General features: G+C 40.6%; 1 protein-coding gene and 2 long non-coding RNA genes across 5 annotated transcripts; 2 read left to right on the forward strand and 1 right to left on the reverse strand.

Moving 5' to 3' along the window:
* Nucleotides 1-1,853: 1,853 nt before the first annotated feature.
* LOC115681392 (uncharacterized) lies at nucleotides 1,854-23,108 on the forward strand. Of its 3 annotated transcripts, XM_030605325.2 has the most exons (10): nucleotides 1,868-2,218; nucleotides 3,137-3,232; nucleotides 4,245-4,329; nucleotides 4,681-4,802; nucleotides 4,940-4,964; nucleotides 5,053-5,136; nucleotides 5,233-5,262; nucleotides 5,350-5,455; nucleotides 5,573-5,637; nucleotides 5,846-6,080. In XM_030605325.2, exons 1-9 carry the CDS (start codon nucleotides 2,129-2,131, stop codon nucleotides 5,634-5,636), a joined length of 702 nt encoding a protein of 233 aa, XP_030461185.1. In that variant the 5' UTR covers nucleotides 1,868-2,128; the 3' UTR covers nucleotide 5,637; nucleotides 5,846-6,080. The 3 variants fall into 3 exon arrangements, with proteins under 3 accessions (XP_056162922.1, XP_056162921.1, XP_030461185.1); XM_056306947.1 differs by lacking the exons at nucleotides 5,233-5,262; nucleotides 5,350-5,455; nucleotides 5,573-5,637; nucleotides 5,846-6,080 and adding exons at nucleotides 22,754-22,783; nucleotides 22,864-22,968; nucleotides 23,086-23,108 and having other exon boundaries at nucleotides 1,854-2,218; XM_056306946.1 differs by lacking the exons at nucleotides 5,350-5,455; nucleotides 5,573-5,637; nucleotides 5,846-6,080 and adding exons at nucleotides 22,864-22,968; nucleotides 23,086-23,108 and having other exon boundaries at nucleotides 1,855-2,218.
* LOC130136726 (uncharacterized) lies at nucleotides 8,592-10,274 on the reverse strand. The gene is made up of 2 exons (XR_008815498.1): nucleotides 9,954-10,274; nucleotides 8,592-9,257 (listed from the first exon to the last, which is right to left on the reverse strand). It is a non-coding gene; the product is annotated as an uncharacterized LOC130136726 (long non-coding RNA).
* Nucleotides 14,318-15,933, forward strand: LOC130136727 (uncharacterized). Its single transcript, XR_008815499.1, has 2 exons — nucleotides 14,318-14,430; nucleotides 15,382-15,933. It is a non-coding gene; the product is annotated as an uncharacterized LOC130136727 (long non-coding RNA).
* Nucleotides 23,109-26,236: the final 3,128 nt, after the last annotated feature.

Raw genomic sequence — 26,236 nt, forward strand, 5'->3', positions numbered from 1 at the left:
TTTTTTTTCCTCCTCTTTCATGTATTCTTCTTAATGCACAAATAATTGTCATTCATTCAGTTTTGACTTGCACTTTAACCGTTTCATTAAGTTCGTAGGGTGGTTAATGAGGTTAAAGTTTACTAATGTAGATGTTATGAAAAGAAAGGGAGGTAAAATTTCATTGTTTGAATCCTAAAACTTTTGCAATGACTTTACTACAGAGTCCCAAAATCGCAAATAGCCCAACTCACTATTTTCGCACTCTAAATTAGGTTTGAGCCAATTTAATGATATTCCCAGCACTTGATGCATATGAATTTTTCAATGGTTTTGCATCTTTGAACTTGAGTACTAGTTGGTAGATGGTTATGGACATGATCTGATGAAATTAATGCTAGGGAACGTATATTCAATCCAAGCATATATCATACACGACTTCTTGCTCACGAGTTGACATGATAAGATATGTGTAACTTCATTAAGCGAGTTAAAAGTCTACACAAATTCACAATCCAATAACACGGCTAGATAGTAGACCGGGGGCTAACACGAGCGCATGATTTGCGAAACACAGATCAAAATAATGGACTAATTAGTCCGTACGAATACATAACCCTTTTGACCTATTCAATTTTCATCATTGTGACGAAAATTTATCAAATTTGTCGCAAGTGATACACAGATAACATGACTCACCCAACGATCTTGACCCATCTACTTTGTAAATAATTTCTTGGAATATGAAATACAAAGGAGCCCTTGAAATAACGTGCTGCCAAATAGTAAAAATTTACATCTGTTCTTTTGTTCCCAGGAAATAGTTTGGGAGTAAACGTTTAGTAAACTTTTGTTCCTCGGCACATTTTGCAAAAATTTGTGCGAGAAACGAGCTTTTGGAAGAAGAGAAACAAGCAAGTAAAAAAGTTCAATTTTGTTTCTAGAAAAATAATTTTGAGAATCGAGTTTTTTTTCTTCTTTTTCTTTTTTTTTCTTTTCCTATTTTTGTATTGTTCTTCCTGGCCGATGGTAGCCGGCCGGTCGCCGTGGCGTGCAGCTGACAAACCTGGCCAGTGGTCAGGCGGCGAGGGTGTCACGGCCCTCGCCGTGCCAGCGCGGGCGGTCGCCCTCGCCGGGGGGCGAGGCCTGGACCCTCGCCGCTGGACCCAGGCGGCCTCGCCCGGATCGAGCGAGGCCGGGCAGCCTCGTAGTCCGTCCCGCTTGACAGCGAGGTCGGCCTCGCCCAAATCGAGCGCAGGCCGAGCCTCGTCCGTCGCATGACGGCGCGGTCGGCCTCGCCGTCCATCGCGCGACAGCGAGGTCGGCCTCGCCCGGGCGGCGAGGGTCCGCCTCGCCCTCGCCAGCAGGCGGCCTTCCTCGCCTCCGCCGGCGGCGGCCGAGGTCAAGTGACGCCCTCGCCGGCCCTGGGCTATGCCGATCGCCATGACCGACCATGGCCAAAGAAGAAAGTAGAAAAAAATTAAACAATTCAAAATATTATTAAAATATTATTTGGAAACGAGAAATTTTGTGTAGAATACAAAATCGATTTCTATTCTTTTCTACTCTAGGAATAGAAATTTTGGACCAGTGATTTATCAAACGCCTTCAAATACCTGAGAAATTGTTCCGGACGGGGAATCAAAAAAATCATTTCACATTCGGAAATAGCGTCCAGGCACGAATGCACAAGTATTCATGCGCACCCAAAGTGCAATTTATTGTCTAGTCTAAGATGTAAATAATTCTATTTATCCTTTCAAAAGTAAGAATAAAGGAACCCAAAAAGAGCCATGAGAAGACAAGAGCCTAGGGACGGACGGGAGGCGGTCCTTACCCAGTCAAATCGGGCCAATCAGGTTCGACGACGGCTTCTCTGCTTCCTCACTGGAAAAACGACACCTTCACACGTACACGCAATTGGTCGATTGACTTTTCAACGATGTTCAGGAAGACCCCAACACCAGCACCAAATCATCACCAACTTCCTTTCCCTTCCTACAGTTGGTTTCTTTGCCAGCAGATTCAATTGAAATTCTTGAAACTTTCTTTCCCAGCAGATTCAAATTTGAATTCTTGAAACCCGCAGAAGCCGAACAAAGAGAAGTCAGCTTGAGCTCTTGTTTGAAGGCATTAGCGGCAGAGAACAATGCCCAATTGGGAGCTCAAGAATTGTTGCCAGCATGACCAGGTCGTGTTTCTAGTCTGCGTGGGAGTCTTCACCGTCGTCATCCTGGCGGTACGCCTAGCTTTCTTTTTCTTCTTTCATATGTTGATTGCCTACCTGGGTTTGGTTCTTGAACGAGTAATCGAGAAACGGGGGGAAAACAAAAGCATGGACTGGCTTTGTTGCTGGGGACTCTTTTGTGAGTGCTGAGAAAGTGGAACTTTGGGTTGACTCAATGAAAATGTTGGATTGGAAGATTTTTGGGTGATTTGTTTCTTTCCTTTAACATTTTGGAGTATAATTCTACACTAGAGAATGCCTTGTTCATTTGGTCTGACTTTATCTCGGTACGCTTTCACAACGTATATCAGTTTGTCCCAGTACTTGCCACCGTTGGAGGTTCTTTACCCCCCCTGAAATGAGTCATGTTTGAAGCACATTGAGTATAATAGTTGAATGAATTGTCTGAAGAGATTGTTTGGCGTTACTATTTATCCACAAAAAGAAGTGGATCTCTCAGGGGAAGTTAGTGTTAAACAACTTTTGCGAAGGTCATAAACAAATTCTTTGGGGACCACTCGATTCCAGCGGGGAAAAGATCACTGTCAACAAGGAGTAGATGTGAGACAGAGACATGATCGTCCTAGATGAAGTACAATTTCCCTTAAAATTGATCGGGTATACCACAACAGTGTTTAGGTGATATTTATATTTCAATGAACTTCCTCAAATTATGTGAATGTGCACACATGTAACATTACACACCAAGAAAAAGCGTAAGCTCTGTTTCTTTCCCGTTAAAGGATAACTAAGATTTGGCAATCGATCCATTTTTACATGCAAAGCTAGTCTTGGTATCTGGTTGATTAATCTACATCATGTTTTGCCGGTAAAATTGGTCATTTATTTGAGACATAATGATACAATTGTCTAGGTCTTTTCATTATTTACTTTACTCTCACGTAATGTCCTTGATTTAAATGGAGATAGCTGTGGCGAACGTTCCTGTTGACACCTTTTAAGCTCATCACGGTATTTCTCCATGAAGCAAGTCATGCAATTGCTTGTAAACTCACATGTGGTCAGGTAAGAATCCTATCCCATGTCAATTTTCTTCATAATATCTTGCGTCGAAATGTCTGTGGACTACAATTGAATGGACAGTTCCAAAACTGTCTTAATGTCAAACCGCTATGAAGATAATGCGTGGTGTCAGATTAGATTCGGCTCATGTACAGTATGATTTTCATACCTGTCAATTTTGAGTCTGAAGTGGTCTTCTCAGAAATAGTGCTCCTAGTTAAACAGCATAACTAGCTGTTTCATGATTTTGAACATTTGATGCTAGGTAGAAGCATTAGAGATGTGGTCGAGCCAATGATGCTTGTTATTTCTAAAAGTCTTGTTATTCTGAATGGATTTGGTCTTCTAGATTTGGTAAATTAATGACCAGCTTAGACGTTGACTTGGTAGAAGTTCATTTGGCAAGCTACGCATGTAAGAAGACTGCACTTGTTCTGGCCCTTACTGCAGCATAAATGAATTGTTTTCCTATTAACATGCGGCATCTCTCACGACTCGCTCACCTCTTTTAATTCTACAAAGGTCACGACACAGAAGACTCGTATCATTCTGAAGAATTAGAACCCAAATAAAAATCTGCTTTTCTAATGGATGCCATCGATAAAGATTTTTTCTTTATATATATTGTAGTAGCTTATTGTTAATTGTGCAGTGCCGGATAAAGAAGATTCCATTTGTCATGCCACATTTTGGTTATTGCAATCCTGAATTGGTTAGCCATAGAAAAGGAAACTAAAACTATGTAGACTAATGATCCAATAGCCCCTAAGTGAAGGATCTTACTAAGGAAATGGCTTTGGATTTGGTTTGGTCAGCCAGTTCTTGGTTTTGAGCAATTAGTACTTAGTAAGTTTTTGAATTCTTAGAGGTTTCTCCTTTCTTTCCTTTTCGTTTGATTGGAAGCATGCTCAGAGTTATGAAGATAGGGAAAAAATTGCAATTCTCTGGATTACCTTAGTCCATTTTCATGCCATTTTACTAAATTGCAATTGGATGTTGATTCTGTCTAATACAGGTGGAAGGAATACAGGTTCATGCAGATGAGGGAGGGGTAACACAAACACGTGGTGGCATATACTGGATTATCTTACCTGCGGGATGTATGCACTATTCTTGCTGAAAGCATTTTCTTTCTTGCAAAAAAATATATCCAAAAAGCATGTGAATGATGTAGCTAAGTCTCTGAGACCTAAGAGTAGGCAGTTCATGCTTCTTTTTGATAATGTCTCAGACCATTTGGCCTTTAGTTGTAACGTAATAAATTTTGGAAGTGATTGTTTTCAACTTGAAGCTTATTGCTGTTACTATTTCTTCACTTGTTCTGTTGTACGTCCTGGCTATGTATTTTAACTTCTTTATTTCTGTATTTTATTTTTTGACCAAAAAACGTATTTTCTCAATTCTTCTGTTATTTGTTTGCTGAGTGGGATTTACAAATTTTGTTTTTCCAGATCTGGGTTCCTCGTTCTGGGGAATGGCTTTAATAGTTGCTTCAACAAATATCGTCACTGCTAGAATCGCTGCTGGTTGTTTTGCTCTAGCTCTATTTGTGGTGCTGTTTGTTGCCAAAAACGTAAGGCAATCGCTTACTCAAAAATAGTCTTACTGACATTTGTTGTACAAATGCAGATGTTAGAGTAGTGGTTTATTAAATTTCAAAGTGTCTAACCAGCATTTATGCTCTAATTCTTGCTTTCTACCATCTGGCAGTGGACTCTTCGGGGACTTTGTATTGGTGAGTTAGTACTTACGGACTCCCAGAGACTTTAGTATCTACAGCCTTCTTGCTCATATTGTGAGAACTTATTGTCTGAACCTCGCAGGATTTATCATTTTTCTGGGCATAATTTGGCTTCTGCAAGAAACAACAAAAGTCCGTGGTCTTCGATATGTCATTCTGTTTATTGGTAAATCGAATACTACGCCATGAGTTCTTCTCAAATACTATTATTGTCGCCGTTGAAAAGCTTAATGGGTTCTTTTTCCGATTTGATGGACTGCAGGTGTAATGAACAGCTTGTTTTCTGTTTATGGTATAGCTTGTTCCTCCTTTCTTGTCTAGTAGATAACTTTCACTGATGTCATAATAGTCTTATATCCAAAACTTTTTCATGATTCAGATATTTATGATGACCTGATATCTCGAAGAATCAACTCAAGCGATGCAGAGAAATTTGCAGAAGTTTGCCCATGCCCTTGTAATGGCGTTGCATGGGGCTTCATATGGTAAGCATGACTTCTCGGCTTACTGTCAACACATGTACATTGACACAATAAATTTCGATTCATGTTACGAGATTATGCTGCTTTTTTTTTTCCTTATCGTTTATCCCTGTCATGCAGGGGAATGATCTCATTTATCTTTCTTTGTGGAGCTGTGTATCTTGGACTTGTCGTCTTATCTTAAGGTACCACATAAAATGAGTCAAAATAGCAGCTAATGGCTTTTTCACAAGCATAAAGATGCTTCTCTATCAGATTTTTTGGGTGTCATGGCTGAGATAGAGGATGCAAAAATATCATATGCCACTAAATCACCAAATGCTGGTGGCATTTTGAGCTATACAATTGATCATGTTTGACGTATATTAATCATTATCATCTGCTTCCGTTCAGGTTTGTCAAGTTGCATTCAGTTCTTGTTGATATGGGGGACAGCTAGAAGATTAATTCTTTGTGTTTCATGTGAAACACAATTTTGTTTCGTGTGAAGGATATATCCTTGCATAACATTGATGACTCGATTCTTTCGACCCTTTATTTCTAGGGTGTATGTAGATATATTGAACATCCTAGTGATGTATCTTTGACCATTAAGCTAGGAAATCAAAGTTGAGTTATTGGATTGCAACAGATTATCGCTAACTAAGCTGTGTGTGATGGTGAATTATCCATATTGACTCATTGTTGCCCTAAATATTGGGTTACTTGCTGTCAAAGCCACTGCCTCTGAAGATGACCGGATGCACCAAATGTCTAAGATGTAGCTCAATCAACCTCAAATATCGTTCAATTATTCATGTTGTATTCAATGGAATTTGAGAAACCATAATGTCGTAAGGATCGCGATTCAGCAAGGGTGAGCTAACTCCAAAAACTCGTCCTTGGCTCTTTGTTGCTTGGGGTTGTATGATCCGAGTACTATTTACTTTCTTTGTTGGAGTCATAGGAACTCCCTTTCCTTTTAAATGAGGGCTAGCTAATCAACTTTTAGGAGACATAATTGACTGCATTGATCTTGGTAGTGACACCACCCACAGAATGGGTCGCTGGGTCTTTCCATGATTTGTTTATTTCTTATCCCAAGGAAGGCTATTAGGACTTGGGTCTCTTTCTTGGGAAGGGCATCAAGTACATGTATCGTTACCAATTAATCAATTTCTGAACAATTTAATAAAATTTTAAAACACCCTTTGGACTACACTAAAAAAAAAAGGAAATAGTCGCAATAAAAAATCAGTGACAATCAAGTTTGATTGCTAAAAACACTTGTTGCCATCAAAAAAGTTTAGTCGTGAGAAAGAAACTTGCCATCGCAAGTGAAAATTCAGTCACTGGAAGCATGACTCTCGTGATGAAGTTCAATTTAATGGCGAGAGATATCATGCTTTGGATAAAATTGACGTTGATCGCCAGAAATGAGAAAAAAAAATTACAATTTAGGATGAAACTTCTAGCGACCAACTCAAGCTTGGTCGCTGGAAGTTCCTGTAGGGACGACAGACCACATCTGGTCGCTAGAGGTCTTTAGTATAATTAAGATGGGCACAAATTTTGCATTTCATATCTCTCCTCCATTCCTCCTCTCCTCTCTTACACGGATTGCGCTCAGCCACGCCGATAAGATTAGGAGTGATTGGTTCTCGGTCTGGTCCGGTTCCAAAGTGGAATCGGGAACCGGACCGGGAAAACCGGTTCCCAATTTTGAGAACAAGGGAATGGACCGGTTGGTCCTAGGATCAGGAATTGGTCACTTTTTTATTTTTTTTCCCACCACAACAAGAGAGAGTGACAAGTCTCAACATATTGACGGAAGCGACGATAAGTGAAGAGTCATTGGTGCGACAATAAGGGGAAAGTGTTGTACGTGGGTTTAGTTTACATTTTACTATTTTTTTGAAGAAATAAAAAATAATAAAAGTATATGTAGTTGATTCGGTCCGGTCCGGTTCCCCCTTGGAATGGGGAACCGGACCGCCTGGACACCGGTTCCACTTTTAGGAACCGGGAACCGAACTAACACTCCCAAGAACCGGACCAAACTGGCCGGTCCGGTCCGGGCGGTCCGTTTTGCACACCTCTACATACGATCGACACCCACCGTCGCCCTCCTACCTCAACCTCCACCGTGAAGCAGCTCCGCCGCCAATCGCCGAGGTGAGGATTTGTTCGAGTTTTTTTTGTTCTTATTTTACAGCCGCGACATTGAAAATATTTGCAATTCTTCTGGGTGGCTGTGACCTGAATCTCTCCACCTTTTATTTTATTTGTATTTTTCGTTTGTATTCAAAATTAAACAGTATTATAGATATTGGTCCGAAGGTATTTGTGTCTACTAGTACTGGTACGTAGTTTAGGTTGGTTGATAACTTAAGCAACCCTACTTGAGGTACATTTTTGTTCCCTAAAATTGTTGTGTTTGCTTCCTAACTAGTATACAATATGATCTAGCGAGATACACAATGTACACACGACGTGAAAAATAATTGATTATTAATTATTCGCGTGCTCACCAAATGAATACATTTAAACCGTAGAATTCTGCTTAAGGATGGCTTGTGAAACTTGTGTTAGTCACGTTTGTTTTTAATAAGCACAACCGTACTCGATTTTGCATACTGTTCTTGAATTGTCCTCGTCGAACAGTCTGGGAGCATGGCGGTAATTAACATTGACGCGCACGTAATTCTATTATAAAAGGTTTCCGTTACATAATTTCTTTTGTCCATTGGGTACATGCTAGACATGGAGAATGGTTGTCATTTAACAGCAACCCCGTTATGCCATTTTCAACTCATGTGTCTGGAGAACTCAAGGGAAATACTGTCAAAATTACTTTAAAAATGAAAGAAGTGCGCGACAATATGAAAATTTTTGTGATTCTGAATGGGATAGGACCACTACTCGTTAGGAAGGTGACAAATTTAATACATGAATCATTGGAGACGAGTTCTTGTGAGTTAGTTGATAATCTTACATAAAGGTGGCATGGATAGGAGTAGGATGTCAGTGCGGGATAGGTTTTGTTCTAAGCATATTGCGGGTGTGAATCCATTCATCAAGATCGTTAGAAATCACTTAAGGGATGATGGGAAAACTCGTTGTCCATGCCGCCATTGTAGGAATTTTTATTGGCTAACTCTTTTGGAATGCAAAAGCATCTATTTGATCGGACAATCGGTACATCTTACAAATATTGGTCTGCTCATGGTGAAAGTACGAATAGGGATCAACGTTGATTTTGAAAGGGATGAGATGAAGGAGAAGATAGAGAAATATCGCATGACTTGTATCCAACCTTATCTCACCGAATAACACATGAAGGGACATCAGATCAACCCTTTGCTTCGGGAGGACCATCAAAGGATGTACCGACGACAGGTGAGAATGACTGAGAATGATAATTCTAAGAGAAGTTGTCCAAAGTGTCCAAGTATAATAAACAACAAATAATCAGCCGGACGGTGGAAGAGGAAAGATCAACTGCTTGTGCAGGTCCTGCAGGATTGAGGAAATTGACTTCCTTTTTTCAGAAACATCAGCTTCCTATGCTTTTCATTTGGTAGGAATAGTGTCTTTTTCTCGGTATGATTCACAAAAATTGCAGAACTCTCTTTATCTGGTCTAGCTGTTTAATCTGATTTCTCATTTCTGAAGGGCTAGCTTGTATCTGAAGCTCTTGACCTTGCTAATTTGTGTCTGTTAGTTTTATTGAGGGCTATTGCGTACGAAGCAGCACTTACTCTTTGAGGTTCTTGCTTGTAGCTTTCATTGGGGCTGAAATTCAGCCCACGAGCACTTGTGTGGACTGCATATATCATAGGCCTCAAATTGGTTAGGAATATGATAAAGGAAGAATTGTTACTGACAAGACTTCTGGGTCAGTTCTTTAAAATTGTTCTAAGGCGTCATTATTTAACATAGAATGCATGAACTGATAGGAGAAACACTTACCAAAAAAAAACTGATAGGAGAAACACGTGCATGAAGAATGAACTTTTTAAGTGCTGGCCTACAGCAAGTTGAGTAGAGTCGATGTTTTTTATATGATCTAAGATATTATGAAGGAGGAGAACATGAGTGTGGACCGATTTTAATTCTGTGTATCCTAATGTTTATCATTTGAAGACCCCAAAAACAAGAAAATCGGCATTTAAACAATAACCGGTGCTCTTGATTTACAAATCACCTGATATCGGTTAGATGATTTCAAAGACTTAAGTGACCCAATATGATCCAATGGAATAGACAAGGGTAAGCAGACGTTTTAGAATCAGAAGTTAGGACATGCAATATGTTAACATGATGAATGTGTCCAAGAATTGATGTAAGTCAAATGACATGGAGCTAGAGAGAGAAGAGAACGAGAGAGACAGCAAATTAAACCTGATGATCCGTTGACAATTACCACTCACTTGAATCCTCGAGAGAAGAATTCTCTGCGGAGTTATTAAAAAGGAGAATGCACATGCAGCAATGCCAGTAGAATGGATACCCAACATACCTACTCATCAGCTCCAGAGAGTTGAGACTTTAGGTTCAGTTGTTCTGTGTTCTTTCATCCACATGATCGACTAAACTCAATGGGAAACAAAACTTAACTACATGGAGTAAGCCTTCAATATCCCTCAGAGGCAACCAACATTCCAATACAACTGATGGAATATTGGAAGCCTTTGAGGGATACCTAGGACTTCGCCAATTCACTTGAGGCTTCCATTTTCCTACAGAAACATGGTGTAAGCCTTCAAGGTCCCTACAAAGGCTCCGATATCTTCCAAACTATCTTTTGGAATATCGGAAGCCTTCGAGGGACATTGAAGAGTTCACCAATTCACTTCACAGCTCTAAAGTCCTCGAAATCAATGTGTATATATATAGAGATCTCCCATTTGGCTGATGGCAAAATCTGATCGAATCTCAAGTCCGGGATCGCATTATCGGTTTTATCCTAATTCTCGATTTTATTCAGTGTTTCGCATATTTTCCTGTCCAGATAAGCTCTACGCATCGAATGATTTTGTTTTAATACGAGCGAAGTGCGCGACTCCGCTGGCAACGACAATATGTGCTTGACTTATGAGCTTGACATTCTCTTGAGGATAAAGAGGGGCAAATCTTGGATGGATTGATTCTCCATCTGAAGGGCCAAGCAAATTTCTTGATGTGATTCCATCTTTTCATGTGTACAATAATATTCATCTCAACAGAAGTCCACCCACCTCCTACAAATGTTTCCATTCACTTAGCCCGTGGGAATCCATATCATGATAATAGCCTTTTGTAAAAGTTCTTATCTCTCCTGTTTCATGAAGAATAAAGGGGTTCAATCCATATATGGATAGGGTTGCGCACTTGGCTGTTTGAGCACATGCCAAAACAGGTATTCGGTATGGATACAGGAACTCGATACTCTATATCAAAACATAGACGTCAAGATTCCGCATAGTTACTGCAATGCTTGTTGCGATTCAAGAGCCATTGTTTTGTTCCCTCGGGTACAATCAGAGAGGTTAAGAAGTGGTATCAGCTTTTTCATTGATCAGAAGAGACTAGCAGATGTGTGATAGGATTCAGATCACTTGCCTAGAAACCTTTAGGCTGAAATAAATAGATCCCAGCACCATCATCTTCCACGCTCAACCATGAAGAAAAGGAAGTAGTCTAAGCACACAGTGCAAACCATGTCAACCTGAACTAAACCAGGAAAATAAAGAACTTAAAATAATTTTTTTTTAAAAACAGTTTTTACCGGTTTCTCCACAATTGTTTTCCATTTTGATAGTAAGACATGAGTTAATCTCATAAATTCCCTCCGCTTCTGAAAACAGTATGGACTTACTATATCGATTTAAGCCCTTCGGTTGTCCTAAGCCTAACTCTCTGGTTCAATTGAGCCTAAGCAAGGCACCTTGTCTTTGCAAACTCCACTTCATACGGGTTGGGTGCATCTTGACTCTTAAAATATGTGTCAAGCGGCCAAACACTCAGGCATTGGCTGCAGACAGTGGGTTGGTGTTACTCAATGAATTAGACCACACCGGGGTTATTCGTCTTTGCTATATCTCTCCATTCCGAAAGAGCAAAGAAAATGGTCGATCTTGTGCAAAACGACCAACATAAAAAGACTGAGTGGTGCATTGCAAGCTGACGTGTATGAACAAAATCCCACATTCCAACTCCCAGCGTCACGAGAGCTGCTGCCCACCATTTTATCCATGTAAAACATAAAACAAGTTGACTAACATAAACACGAAAAACATTTGCAGTTACCAAATTTTTCCTCAACAAGAAAAGTGGGTAAGTCCAATGATGGTGAATTTACTGTACAACTCATTACAAAGATGCTGATTTGCTCGGCTTCCCTGAAATTTGCCTTCTGGCTTTTCTCTTTATCGCGTTCAACTATCCAATCTTTAGCAGGATTTCTCACTCCAAACATACTGATTTGATTGCAAGTGAATAGCCGGATCATTTATCAAACAGAAGTTCTAACATAACGAGTAAGAGCTAAAAGAGAAATTTCTCGATAATGGGCAATAAAGAACAGTATGTATGCTAAATATTCTTGTCAATCCCATTTGCTGGCTAGTTTCTTGGGAATCTCCATTTTCCACTACCGAAACAACCTTGAAGCATAGACAAAGTTGAACAGATCAAGAATTTAATAGCCGACGCCCTATAGTCTTTGATTTCATGACCTTTGATTTCATCTAATAAAGTACAAGCCCCAGGATTCCCTATACAAATACGAGCTAAGTTTTCTAAAAAGTTACCAATCACTCGTACACGAAAGATCTGGTTACATCTTCTCTTCTTAAGAACTCGTGTTCAATTCCCGCTTTAAGTGATTACGCTGATGTATTCTGGAGCCAATGAAAATCCATACCGCCAAAAGAACCTCCTATCTGAAGAACTCAAAATATTTTCCACCATTGCTGTAACAGTTGGCCACATCGGTGATAGTGATAGCTGCACCAGCATTGGAGACAAACAGTCAATCAAAGGCACCTGTAATAGATGGCCCCCGTGCGAGAAGCGTAATGGGTTCTTTTTCCGATTTGATGGACTGCAGGTGTGATGAACAGCTTGTTTTCTGTTTATGGCATAGCTCGTTCCTCCTTTCTTGTCTAGTAAATAACTTTCACTGATGTCATAAAAGTCTTAAATCCAAAACTTTTTCCTGATTCAAATATTTATGATGATCTGATATCTCGAAGGGTCCACTCAAGCGATGGAGAAAGTTTGCAGAAGTTTAGCCCATGCCCTTGTGACGGCGTTGCATGGGGCTTCATATGGTAAGCATGACTTCTCAGCTTAGTGTCAACATATGTACATTGACACGATAAATTTCGATTCGTGTTATGAAATTATGCTGCTTTTTTTCCCTTATCGTTTTCCCTGTCGTGCAAGGGAATGATCTCATTTATCTTTCTTTGTGGAGCTGTATATCTTAGATTTATCGTTTATCTTAAAGTATTACATAAATGAGCCAAAATAGCAGCTGACGGCTTTTTCATAAGCATAAAGATACTTCTCTATTGGATCTCTTTAGTGTCTTGGCTGAGATAGAGGATGCAAAATTATCATATGCCATTAATTCACCAAATGCTGGTAGTATTTTGACCTATACGACCGATCATGTTTGACGTAGATCAATCATTATCATATGCTTCTCTTCAAGTTTGTCAAGTTGCATTCAGTTCTTGTTCATATGAAGGAGAGCTCGAAGACCAATTCTCTGTGTTTCATGTGAAACACGATTTTATTTAACGTGAAGAATGTATTCTTGCATCACATTGATGGCTCAATTCTTTTGACCCTTTATTTCGGGGGTGTAGGAGATACATCGAACATCCTAGTGATGTATCTTTGACCATTAAGCTAGGAAATCAAAGTTGAGGTATTGGATTGTGGCAGATTATCGCTGATTAAGTTGTGTGTGATGGTGAGGTATCCATATTGACTCATTGCTGCCCTAAATGCTGGGTTACTTGCTATCAAAGCCACTGCCCCTGAAGATGACCGCATGCACCAAATGTCTAAGATGAAGCTCAATCATCCTGAGATATAGCTCAATTATGCATGTTGTACTTAATGGAACTTGAGAAAGTAATAAACTTGTAAGCATCACGATCTAGCAAGGGTGAGCAAACTCCAAAAACTCATCCTTGACTCTTCGCCACTTGGGGCCATAGTATGTTCCAAGTGCTATTTACTTGGTTGGAGCCGTAGGAACTCCCTTTCCTTTTAAATGAGAGGTAGCTAACCAACTTTTAGGAGACATAATTAACTGCATTGAGCTCGGTAGCAACACCACCCACAAAAAGAGTCACTTGGATTTTTTCATGGTTTGTTTATTTCTTATCCCAAGCAGGGCTACTAGGACTTGGGTCTCTTTCTTGGGAGGGACATCGAGTACATGTATCTTTACCAATTAACCAATTTCTAAAACAACCTAACAAAACTCTGAAACATCCTCTGCACTACACTACAAGAAAATCAACCGTTCGTGACCAAAAATCAGTGACAATCAAATTTGATTGCTAAAAACACTTCTTGCCATCAAAACAAGTTTGATCTTGAGAATGAAACTTGCTGTCACAAGTGAAAATTCAGTCACCAAGAGCACGACTCTCGCGAACAAGTTCAATTTAATCGCGAGAGATATCATTATTTGGACCAAATTGACGTCGGTAGCCAGAAGTGATAAAGAAATTGCAATTTACGATCATACTTCTGGCGTCCAACTCGAGCTTGGTCGCTGGAAGTACCTCTAGGGACGACCGCGACCACATCTGGTCGCCAGAGGTCTTTAATATAATTCAGATGGGCCCAAATTTTGCATTTCATATCTCTCCTCCATTCCTCCTCTCCTCTCTTACACGGACTGCGCTCGGCCACGCCCATACGATCGCCACCCACCGTCGCCCTCCTACGTCAACCTCCACCGTGAAGCAGCTCCGCTGCAGATCGCCGAAGTGAGAATTTGGTCGAGTGTTTTTCTTATTTTACAGCCGCGACATTGAAAATATTTGCAATTCTTTGGGTGGCTGTGACCTGAATCTCTCCACCTTCCATGATTTTTTAATTCAATTTGCATTTTTCATTTGTATTCAAAATTAAACAGTATTATCTCAAAAAAAAAATTAAAGAGCATTATAAAAATGGTCCGAAGGTATTTGTGTCTACTATTGGTACGTAGTATACGTTGGTTGATAACTTAATTAACCCGACTTGAGGTACACTTTTGTTCCATAAAATTGTTGTGTTTGCTTCCTACTTCGTATACAATATGATACAGCGATATACGCAATGTTAGCACGACATGAAATATATTTGATCGTTAATCATTTTCATGCTTATCAAATCAATACATTTAAACCGTAGAATTCTGCTTAAGGATGGCTTGCGAAACTTGTGGTAGCCAATAGCCATGTTTGTTTTTTAATAAGCACAACGGTACCCGATTTTGCGCACTGTTTTTTAATTGTCCTCGTTGCAGTACGGTCGTCGTTTTAACAGAAATCCTGCTATGCCATTTTCAACTCAAGAAAAATGCTGTCAAAATTACTTAAAAATGAAAGGAAGTGAGCGACAATACAAAATTTTTTGTGGTTCTGAAGGGGATAGGACCCCTACTCTTTAGGAAGGTGACAATTTTAGTACATGAATTATTGGAGATGAATTGTTGTAAGTTTGTTGATGACTGTGCATAAAGGTAGGCAAGGATAGGAGTAGGATGTCGGTGCGGGATAGGTTTTCTCCTAAGTATATTGTGGGTGTGAATCCGTTCATCGAGATCGTTAGAAATCACTTAAGGGATGATGGGAAAATTTGTTATCCATGCCATCACTGTAGGAATTTTTATTGGCTTACTCTTTTGGAATGCAAAAGCATCTACTTGATAGGGCAATCGATACATCTTACAGATATTGGACTCGTCATGGTGAAAGTACATATAGGGATCAACGTTGATTTAGAAAGGGATTGAGATGAAGGAGAAGATAGAGAAATAATGCATGACTAGTATCCAACGTTATCTCACCCAATAACACATGAAGGGACATCAGATCAGCCCTTTGCTTCCAGAGGACCATCAAAGGATGCACCGACGATAGGTGAGAATGACGAGAATGATAATTCTGAGAGAGGTTGTCCAGGAGTGTCCACGTATGATAAACAACAGATAATCAGCCGGACGGTGGAAGAGGAAAGATCAACAGCTTGTGCAGGTCCTGCAGGATCGAGGAGATTGACTTCATTTTATCAGAAACATCAGCTTCCTATGCATTTCATCCGGTAGGAGTAGGGTCTTTTCTCGGTATGATTCACGAAAATTGCAGAACTCTCTTTATCTGGTCTAGCTGTTTTATCTGATTTTTCAGTTCTGCAGGGCTAGTTTGTATCTGAAGCTCTTGACCCTGCTAATTTGTATCTGTTAGTTTTATTGAAGGGCTATTGCGTATGAAGCCGCACTTATTCTTTGAGGTTCTTGCTTGTTCCTTTCATTAGGGCTGAAATTCAGCACACGAGCACTTGTGTGGACTGCATATATCATAGGCCTCAAATCGGTTAGGAATATGATAAAGGAAGAGTTGTTACTGGAAGGACTTATGGGTCAATTCTTTATAGTTCTAAGGCTTCGTTGTTTGACATAGAATGCATGAACTGATAGGAGAAACACGCGCATGGAGAATGAACTTATTAAGTGATGGCCTATGGCAAGCTGAGTAGAGTCGATGCTTTGGATAATCTAAGATATTATGAAGAAGGAGAACAGGAGCGTGGACCGATTTTAATTCTGTGTTTCCTAATGTTTATCATTCGAAGACCGCAAAAACAAGAAAATTGGCATTTAAACAAAAACCGGTGCTCTTGATCTACAGATAACCTGATATCGCTCAAATGATTTTATAGATTGAACTTTGTGATCCATTGGAATAAACACGGGTAAATAGACCTTTTAGAATTAGAAGTTAGGACATGCACTATGTATAACATTATAATTATGTCCAAGAATTGATGCAAGTCAAATGACATGGAGATAGAGAGAGAAGAGAAAGAGAGAGAAAATAACTTATACCTGCTGATCGGTTGACAATTAGCACTCGCTTGAATCCTCGAGAGAAGAATTCTCTGTGGAGGTATTAAAAAGGAGAATGCACATGCAGCAATGCCATTAGAATTGATGCCAAACATACCTACTCATCAGCTCCAGAAAGTTGACACTTTAGGATTTAGTTGTTATGTGTTCTTTCATCAACATGATCGACCAAACTCGATGGGATACGATCCTTAACTACATGGAGTAAGCCTTCGATATCCCTCATATGCAACCAATATTCCAATATATCTGATGGAATATTGGAAGCCTCTGAGGGAATACCGAGGACTTCGCCAATTCACTTGAAGGTTCCATTTTTCTTCAGAAACATGGTGTAAGCCTTCAAGGTTCCCTCAAACCTTCCTACATCTCCAACCTATATGTTGGTATGTCGGAAGCCTTTGAGGGAACACTGAAGGTTTCGCCAATTCTCTTCACAGCTCTAAAGTTCTAAGTAATCGGCGTGTATATAGAGAGATCTCCCTTTGGCTGACTACAAAATTTGATCAAATCTCAAGTCCGGAATCGCATATCAGGTTTATTCTAATTCTCCGTTTTATTCAGTGGTTCGCATATTTTGTCACGCCCCGAACCCCATCGAGCACGCGACACACCACTCTGGTCGATTAGTGCGGTGTCCCAGGGTATCGCCGACCCAATTTATTTATCAGAGATTTAAAACGATCAGCGGAAACCTCAATTTCCCAGACAATAATATAACTGGGGTAAACAAGGAGAATATACATATCCATTTCTCATTCAAACTTATATAATATTCACAATTTACAAGCCACCATATACATATGCACACCGTACTATAAACCACCGACATCAAAAGGATCGATAGCCTGGATACCCTATCTTCCAAAAATGATTCACCTCAAAAAGCCTATACCAACCCCTACTCTAGCCCCTACGCCCTCTACTGGGCGTCCATACTGAGTCGGATTCTTCGTCCTCTGAATCTGAATCCCCTTGGACTGTCTCCTCCGAAGACTCCGGCTCTACTCTAATCTCAATCGGGTTATTGGTGTCACCCGATTCCGCTGGGACTTCTATCTACTCCTCCTCCACTGTCTCCTCATCGGACTAGTATTCCGGCACGAACTCAGGGTCAATCCACTACTCATACGGGGGTATATACTCTGGTTCTCCTTCAGGCTTAGCAGGTTCATCCTCAGGTTCTGCCTCGGGCTCTTCCTATTCCGGTTCTTCCTCTAGGATCGCCTCGAGATCCACGTCCATTGAATCATACCCCGCCTGCGATTCATCAAGCTCTGGCTCATGCTCGGCCCCCGAAGGTTCAAGTGCTGCAGACGCTTGCTGCAGTCTAGATTGTGCCATAATAGTTTCCAAACTAGTCAACTCACCGTCGGGAGCTGGTATGGCAGACGGGTCCCAATCCCCGACTCCATCAAAGGGGACATCAAACCCTCGGACGGGACCGAACTCATCTATCCCGTCCCTAAAGAACCAGGCAGTATATGTGTAGACCTGCAAAAGGGGTAACCCTATATCTACCCAAACTACTGAGGTATGCTTTATCCAAGTCATATTTTCATCGATCGGAAACTCTACGACATTGTGGTCGGTGTGCAGGGGTAACCCAAAACGCTCTGGTGGCAACGGCGGCGACGGATTCATTATTCAGGCCGGGGTTCTGAAATTGTTGGTTGAGACAACCATGAGAATATATCTTAGTAAGCACAAGCCCTAAACCCCACCTAGGCTATCACGTACCTCCAGACAATCACGACAAACAATCACACTCAACTATTACACTGCAGGCACACAATCAATGCTTACCTGGACCTTTCCAGCGTGCAGCCTGCACGTTAGTCACAATAACACTGTTCCACTCACATGCATGTTCTAATTACATTTCATGCATTCATTCCGATCTCATCACATCTTTTTCCACACCACTCGCCAGTGACCCACGTAATGGTACCGCCTCAGGTTCACTGCGACCAACTCATTCTCAACTCGTCAGTGACCCGTGTAATGATACCGCCTCAGATACACTGCGACTAAATTATAACAACACTTCAAGGCCCGCGTAATGGTACCGCCTCAGGCCGTATATCTTGCCCGCATAGTGGTACCGCCTCAGGCTCAACACCCACCACCTACGACACAACCCGTGTAATGGTACCGCCTCAGGTTGGCTGTCCTCCGGTAATACCGGGCATCATCCCGCGTAGTAGTACTGCCTCGGGACGGATCAACTCCCCGCGTAATGGTACCGCCTCAGGGATTTTCACAAACACACATACCACACCTCACACAATTTCTCGCTCATACACATACTTAACACCCACTTGCTAATAAATTGGCCAATCACACGTGACCCGTGCACGCACCAAATTACACATATTCTCATGCTCAATAAACATCCAATATGGCCAATTGATAATTAATTCAATTCGGCCCGAGCGTGCACATAGTAAAGCATATTTTAATCAATCAATTGCACACTAATGCACCCAATTTCATCACCACAATTCAGCCACATCAAAAACACACAATCGACATACAAATTCTCATTTTTCCACATCCAAACTACGGCGAATCGATTCCGGCCCTTCACGACATTTTCACACAATTAATCGCCGAATCCAAATACCCAATTTACGTACCGCACGACACATCACAGCACGCGTAACAGCCACTCACATACCGCTTTTGGCCTCTAATTTTCCACCAAAATCTCCCAATTTATTCCTAAGGCCCGCTAATCAATTCCGCCCCTAAAACCATACTAATCCGCGTCCAATTAAACCCGATTCCACCTCAAATTTGTCCGTCGATACCCGAAGTCCTAAAGAAAGTTTAGGGCGCGACTTACCGAACTCTAGACTGACTCGGCTAGAGTGGAAAACGGGCGGCGATCGACGGTGGACGGCGGCGAGCGGCGGCGCGGCTGCGGCGGCGGCGGCGGCGACGGCCTCCTTGTCGCGGTTCACGGCCATGGGAAAGGGAGAGAGAGAAAGAGAGGGACGGCGTGGGGTGGGGGTACGGCGCGGTGGCGGTTCGGCGGCGATCCGGACGGGCGGTGACCGGCGTGCGGCACCGGCGAAGGAGCGGCGCTCGGCGAGGAGAGAGGAAGAAGAGAGAGCGGCGAGTTTGAGAGAGAGAGAATGAGGAGAGAGAGAGAGAGAGAGAGAGAGCCGAGAGTTTGAGAGAGAGAATGAGGAGAGAGAGAGAATGGGTCTTGGTCTAAATAGTCCAATTTTGACCAATTTTGGCAAATTACCATCTTGCCCCTCTCTAATCTTTTTAATCAACGGCCGAGATTCGATCTTATCTTGGAATCGACGGCCGAGATCGAATCTTTTCCAAAATATCCAAGGTCAATTTGGGAATTTCTCAAAAAGTTCAAGGGCAAAATGACCAAAATGCCCTTCCCTCTTAAAGCTTGCCCTTAACAAATTCCTAGGGGTAAAACGGTCACTTTTCCATTTTCTTGCCGAAATTGAATTTTTCTGAAGGATCCGGGAAAATCTAAAGCTGTACGTTCCAACCACAACGTCGTCCTAACGTCCCGTAGTGACTTCCTAATTTTTCGATGTCCAATTTGGGCTCTAATTAATAATTGAATCTTATTTAACATAACTCGAGCGTTTCTCAAACTAACGGGCGGCTTTTGGGGAAATTCGCATATTCGACCCATGACTAATAATAAATCGAGTCACGTGCAAGTTCATTCGGTCCGTGACGACTTCGGTTGTCACTTAATCGCGAGGATCGATCGCTAGATCCGAGGGGCACGATCGTTTGGTATAGGTTCAGGATCATTCGTCAATTTATTTCATGGTCCAGCAGAATCACCCGCGATCCACTACTATGACAGTGGCGGACTGACCCCTGGCTATCCTTGGATCGGCCTACAGTGGCTCAAAATGTCACCTGAACGATTTTATGGTCAAAAATCAATTCACAACCGAATTTTCTTTAGTCGCACGAATTTAAATCCCTAATTAGCCTTTCCCTATTGGTTAGTATCCCATGAATGATCAGTTCCGGGCGAGAACTAACTATGAGTACGTTCATAAAACCAAGCATTTCATAAATCCCAAATAGGCAAATTTCAGGATGTCACATATTTTCCTGTCCTGATAAGTTCTGCACATATCTAGTGATTTTGTTTTAATATGAGCAAAGTGTACGACTCCGCTCGAAGCGACAACAACATGTGCTTGACTTATAAGCTTGACATTCTCTTGAGGATAAAGAGGGGCAACTCTTGGGTGGACTGATTCTCCATCTGACGGGCCAAGCAAATTTCTTGATGTGATTCGACCTTTTCATGGGTACAACAATATTAATCTTACAGAAATCCACCCACCTACTACAAATGTTTCCATTCACTAGCTGTGGGAATCCATAGCATGATAATAGCCTGTTGTAAAAGTTCTTATCTCTCGTGTTTCATGAGGAATAAAGGGGTTCAATCCATATATGGATAGGGTTGCATACTTGGCTATTTGAGCAAATGTCAAAACGGGTATTTGGTTTGGATACAGGAACTCGATACTCTCTCAGAACATAGACATCAAGGTTCCGCATAGTTTGTGCAATGCTTGTTGCGATTCAAGAGCCATTGTTTTGTTTCCTCAGGTACAATCAGAGAGGTTAAGAAGTGGTATCAGTATTTTCATTGATCGGAAGAGACTAGCAGATGTGTGATTGGATTCAGATCACTTGCCTAGAAGCCTTTTGGCTGAAATAAATGGATCCCTTCACCATCATCTTCCACGCTCAACCATGAAGAAACGGAAGTAGTCTAAGCACATAGTGCAAACCAGGTAAACCTGAACTAAACCAGGAAAAAAAAGAACTTAAAACAATAATAAAAAGCAGTTTTTACCGGCTTCTCCACATTTGTTTTCCATGTTGATAGTAAGGCAATAGTTAATCTTATAAATTCCCTCCGCTTCTGATAACAGTACAGACTTACTATTTCGATTTAAGCCCTTCGGCTGTCCTAAGCCTAACTCTCTGGTTCAATTGAGCCTAAGCAAGGCAACTTGTCTTGCCAAACTCCACTTCATGCGGATTTGGTGCATCTTGACTCTTAAAATAAGTGTCAAGCGGCCAAACACTCGGGTATTGGCAGCAAACAGTGTGTTGGTGTTACCCAATGAATTGGACCGCACCGGGGTTATTCGTTTTTACTTTATCTCTCCATTTCCGAAAGTGCAAAGAAAATGGACGATCTCGTGCAAATCGAACAACATATAAAGACTGAGTGGTGCATTGCAAGCTAACGTTTATGAACAAAATCCCACAATCCAACTCCCAACGTCACGAGAGCTGCTTCCCACCATTTATCCATACAAAACAAAAAACAAGTTAACTAACGTAAACACGAAACACATTTGCAGGTACCAAACTTTTCCCAAACAAGCAAATTCGGGAAGTCCAATGATGGTGAATTTACTGTACAATTCATTACAAAGATGCTCATTTGCTCCGCTGCCCTGAAATTTGCCTCTGGCCTTTCTCTTTATCGCGTTCGACTATATAATCTTTGGCAGGATTTCTCGCTCCAAACATACTGATTTGATTGCAAGTGAATAGCTGGATCATTTATCGAACAGAAGTTCTAACAAATGAGTAAGAGCTAAAAGAGTAATGCCTCGATAATGGGCAATAAAGAACAATGTGTTTGCTAAATAGTCTTGTCAATACAACCCCATTTGCTGGCTAGTTTCTTGGGCAATCTCCATTTTCCACTACCAAAACAACCTTGAAGCATAGACAAAGTGTACAGATCTGGAATTTAATAGCCGACGCCCTATAGTCTTTGATTTCGTGATCTTTGATTTTATCTAATGAAGTACAAGCCCCAGGATTTTCTATACAAATATGAGCTAAGTTTCCTAGAAAGTTACCAATCATCCATGCACGAAAGATCTGGTTACATCTTCTCTTCTTAAGAACTCTTACTCAATTCCTGCTTTAAGTGATTTCGCTGATGTATTTTGGAGCCAATGAAAATCCATACTGCGAAAAGAACCTCCTATCTGAAGAAGTCAAAATATATTCCACCATTGCTTTAACTGTTGGCCACATCGGTGATACCGATAGCTGCACCAGCATTGGAGATAAACTGTCAATCGAAGGTAATCCTGTAATAGATGGCCCCGTGTGAGAAGCGTAATAGGTTATTTTTCCAATTTGATGGACTGCAGGTGTAATGAACAGCTTGTTTTCTGTTTATGGCATAGCTCGTTCCTTCTTTCCTGTCTAGTAAATAAGTTTCACTGATGTGTCTTAAATCCAAAACTATTTCATGATTCAAATATTTATGATGATCTGATGTCTCGAAGAGTCCACACAAGCGATGGAGAAAGTTTGCAGAAGTTTGCCCATGCTCTTGTGATGGTGTTGCATGGGGCTTCATATGGTAAGCATGAGTTCTCAGCTTGCTGTCAACATATGTACATTGACACGATAAATTTCGATTCGTGTTACGAGATTATGTTGTTTCTTTTTTTCCCTTATCGTTTTCCCTATTGTACAGGGGAATGATCTCATTTATCTTGCTTTGCGGGGCCGTGTATCTTAGACTTGTCGTCTTATCTTCAGATATTACATAAAATGAGCCAAAATGGCAGCTGACCGCTTTTTCATAAGCATAAAGTGCTTCTCTATCAGATTTCTTTAGTGTCATGGCTGAGATAGAGGATGCATAATTATCATATGCCATTAATTCACCAAATGCAGGTAGCATTTTGACCTATACAAGTGATCATATTTTTTTTTTTTCGGAAAAAAAACTAATCATGTTTTTCTGACCAAAAAAAAACTGATCATGTTTGACATATATCAATCGTTATCATCTACTTCTCTTTAGGTTTGTCAAGTTGCATTCAATTCTTGTTGATATGGGGGAGAGCTCGAAGACCAATTCGCTGTGTTTTATATGAAACACGATTTTGTTTCACGTGAAGAATGTATTCTTGCATCACATTGATGGCTCGACTCTTTTGACCCTTTATTTTTTGGGTGTGTGTAGATACATCGAACATCCTAGTTATGTATCTTTGACCATTAAGCTAGGAAATCAAAGTTGATTCAACTAGGTTTCCTATTTTGAATGGTTTTTTAGTATGAAAATGTTTTCTAGTTGGAGAAGGTTTTCTAACAAGAGGTTTCCTAATTTGAATCCAATTATTGCCTATATGTAAAAAGTCGATGTTCCTTATGAAGAGTATCAAAGAGGATCATCTACTTATGAATTACACTCTTAGAGAGCTTTTTAGTGTTGAAACCAATTAAATATTGTGAGTAAGATTTGCTAATTTCTTCGTGAGATTATTTCTTGAGGAATTGTGGGGGCTAAACATTGTTTGATTTATTGAGTGTAATTGAGGCTTAAGAAACACTTAAAGTATTTGAATAACTTGAGTGTGGTTGTAATATCCATTATATCACTTGATTAACAATGGAATTCGTTACTCCTCTCCCTGTGTGAACGTAGGTCACTATAATCGAACCATGTAAATTTTGTGTTCGATATATTTTCTTGTTCTATCTATTTTATTTGTTTATACTAGTACTAGTAGTAGTTTACGTTGGTTGATAACTTATTTAAACCCAACTTGAGGTACACTTTTGTTCCATAAATTTGTTGTGTTTGCTTCCTACTTAGTATAGAATATGAACTAGCGAGATACGCAATGTTTGCATGAGATGAAAAATATTTGATTGTTAATCATTTGCATGCTTATCAAATCAATACATTTAAACCGTAGAATTCTGCTTAAAGATGGCTTACGAAACTTGTGGTAGCCATGTTTGTTTTTTAATAAGCACAACGGTACTCGATTTTACATACTGCTTCTGAATTGTCCTCATCGGACTGTTTGGGAATCCGGCGGTAATTTACATTGATATGGAGTACGGTTGTCTTTTAACAGCAACCCTGCTATGACATTTTCAACTCAAGTGAAATGCTGTCAAAATTACTTGAAAATGAAAGAAGTGAGCGACAATACAAATTTTTGTGTGGTTCTGAATGGGATAGAACCCCCACTCTTTAGGAAGGTGACAATTTTAGTACAAGAATTACTTGAGATGAATTCTAGTAAGTTTGTTGATGATTGTGCATAAAGGTAGGAATGGATAGGAGAAAGATGTCGGTGGGGGATAGGTTTTCTCCTGAGTATACTGCGGGTGTGAATCCGCTCATCAAGATCGTTAGAAATCACATAAGGAATGAGGGGAAAATTCGTTGTCCATGCCACCACAGTAGGAATTTTTATTGGCCAACTCTTTTTGGAATGCAAAACCATCTACTTGATAGGGCAATCGATACATCTTACAGATATTGGACTCGTCATGGGGAAAGTACGTACAGGGATCAACGTTGATTTAGAAAGGGATTGAGATGAAGGAGAAGGTAGAGAAATATCGCATGACTAGTATCTGACCTTATCTCACCCGATAACACATGAAGGGACATCAGATCAGCCCTTTGCTTCCAGAGGACCATCAAAGGATGCACCGACGATAGGTGAGAATGACAAGAATGATAATTCTGAGAGAGGTTGTCCAGGAGTGTCCACGTATGATAAACAACAGATAATCAGCCGGAGGGTGGAAGCGGAAAGATCAACTGCTTGTGCAGGTCCTGCAGGTTCGAGGAGATTGACTTCATATTTTTTCCGAAACATCAGCTTCCTATGCATTTCATTCGGTAGGAATAGTGTCTTTTTCTCGGTATGATTCACAAAAATTGCAGAACTCTCTTTATCTGGTCTAGCCATTTAATCTGATTTCTCATTTCTGAAGGACTAGTTTGTATCTGAAGCTCTTGACCTTTCTAATTTGTATATGTTAGTTTTATTGAAGGGTTATTGCGTACAAAGCAGCACTTATTCTTTGAGGTTCTTGCTTGTTCCTTTCATTAGGGCTGAAATTCAGCACACGAGCACTTGTGTGGACTGCATATATCATAGGCCTCAAATCGGTTAGGAATATGATAAAGGAAGAGTTGTTACTGAAAGGACTTCTGGATCAATTCTTTATAATTGTTCTAAGGCTTCATTGTATAACATAGAATGCATGAACTGATAGGAGAAACACGTGCATGAAGAATGAACTTAATAAGTGATGGCCTAGGGCAAGCTGAGTAGAGTCGATGCTCTGGATAATCTAAGATATTATGAAGAAGGAGAACAGGAGTGTGGACTGATTTTAATTATGTGTTTCCTAATGTTTATCATTCGACCCCAAAAACAAGAAAATTCGCGTTTAAACAAAACCAGTGCTCTTAATTTACAAATCACCTAATATCCCCAGATGATTTCAAAAACTTTAACTTTATGATCCATTGGAATAAACAAGGGTAAGCAGACCGTTTAGAATTAGAAGTTAGGACATGCACTATGGTAACATTATGAATGTGTCCAGGAATTGATGCAAGTCAAATGACATGGAGATAGAGAGAGACAATAAATTATACCTGCTGATCGGTTGACAATTAGCACTCGCTTGAATCCTCGAGAGAAGATTTCTCCGTGGAGTTATTAAAAAGGAGAATGCACATGCAGCAATGCCATTAGAATTGATGCCTAACATACCTACGTATCAGCTCTAGAAAGTTGACGCTTTATGATTCAGTTGTTCTCTGTTCTTTCATCAGCATGATCGACCAAACTCAATGGGAT

This window comes from Syzygium oleosum, unplaced genomic scaffold (genome assembly GCF_021117445.2).
Source record: "Syzygium oleosum isolate NSW1041296 unplaced genomic scaffold, Sole_v2.1 Sole_v2.48, whole genome shotgun sequence".
In the NCBI taxonomy this organism is placed as follows: domain Eukaryota; kingdom Viridiplantae; phylum Streptophyta; class Magnoliopsida; order Myrtales; family Myrtaceae; genus Syzygium; species Syzygium oleosum.

Excerpts from the sequence above, each read along its gene's own strand:
- LOC115681392 (XM_030605325.2), top strand. The coding sequence starts at position 2,129 with ATGCCCAATTGGGAGCTCAAGAATTGTTGCCAGCATGACCAGGTCGTG. Across the intron at positions 5,263-5,349 it reads CAGCTTGTTTTCTGTTTATG|ATATTTATGATGACCTGATA; the intron begins GTATAGCTTGTT and ends TTCATGATTCAG. Across the intron at positions 5,456-5,572 it reads GTTGCATGGGGCTTCATATG|GGGAATGATCTCATTTATCT; the intron begins GTAAGCATGACT and ends CCTGTCATGCAG.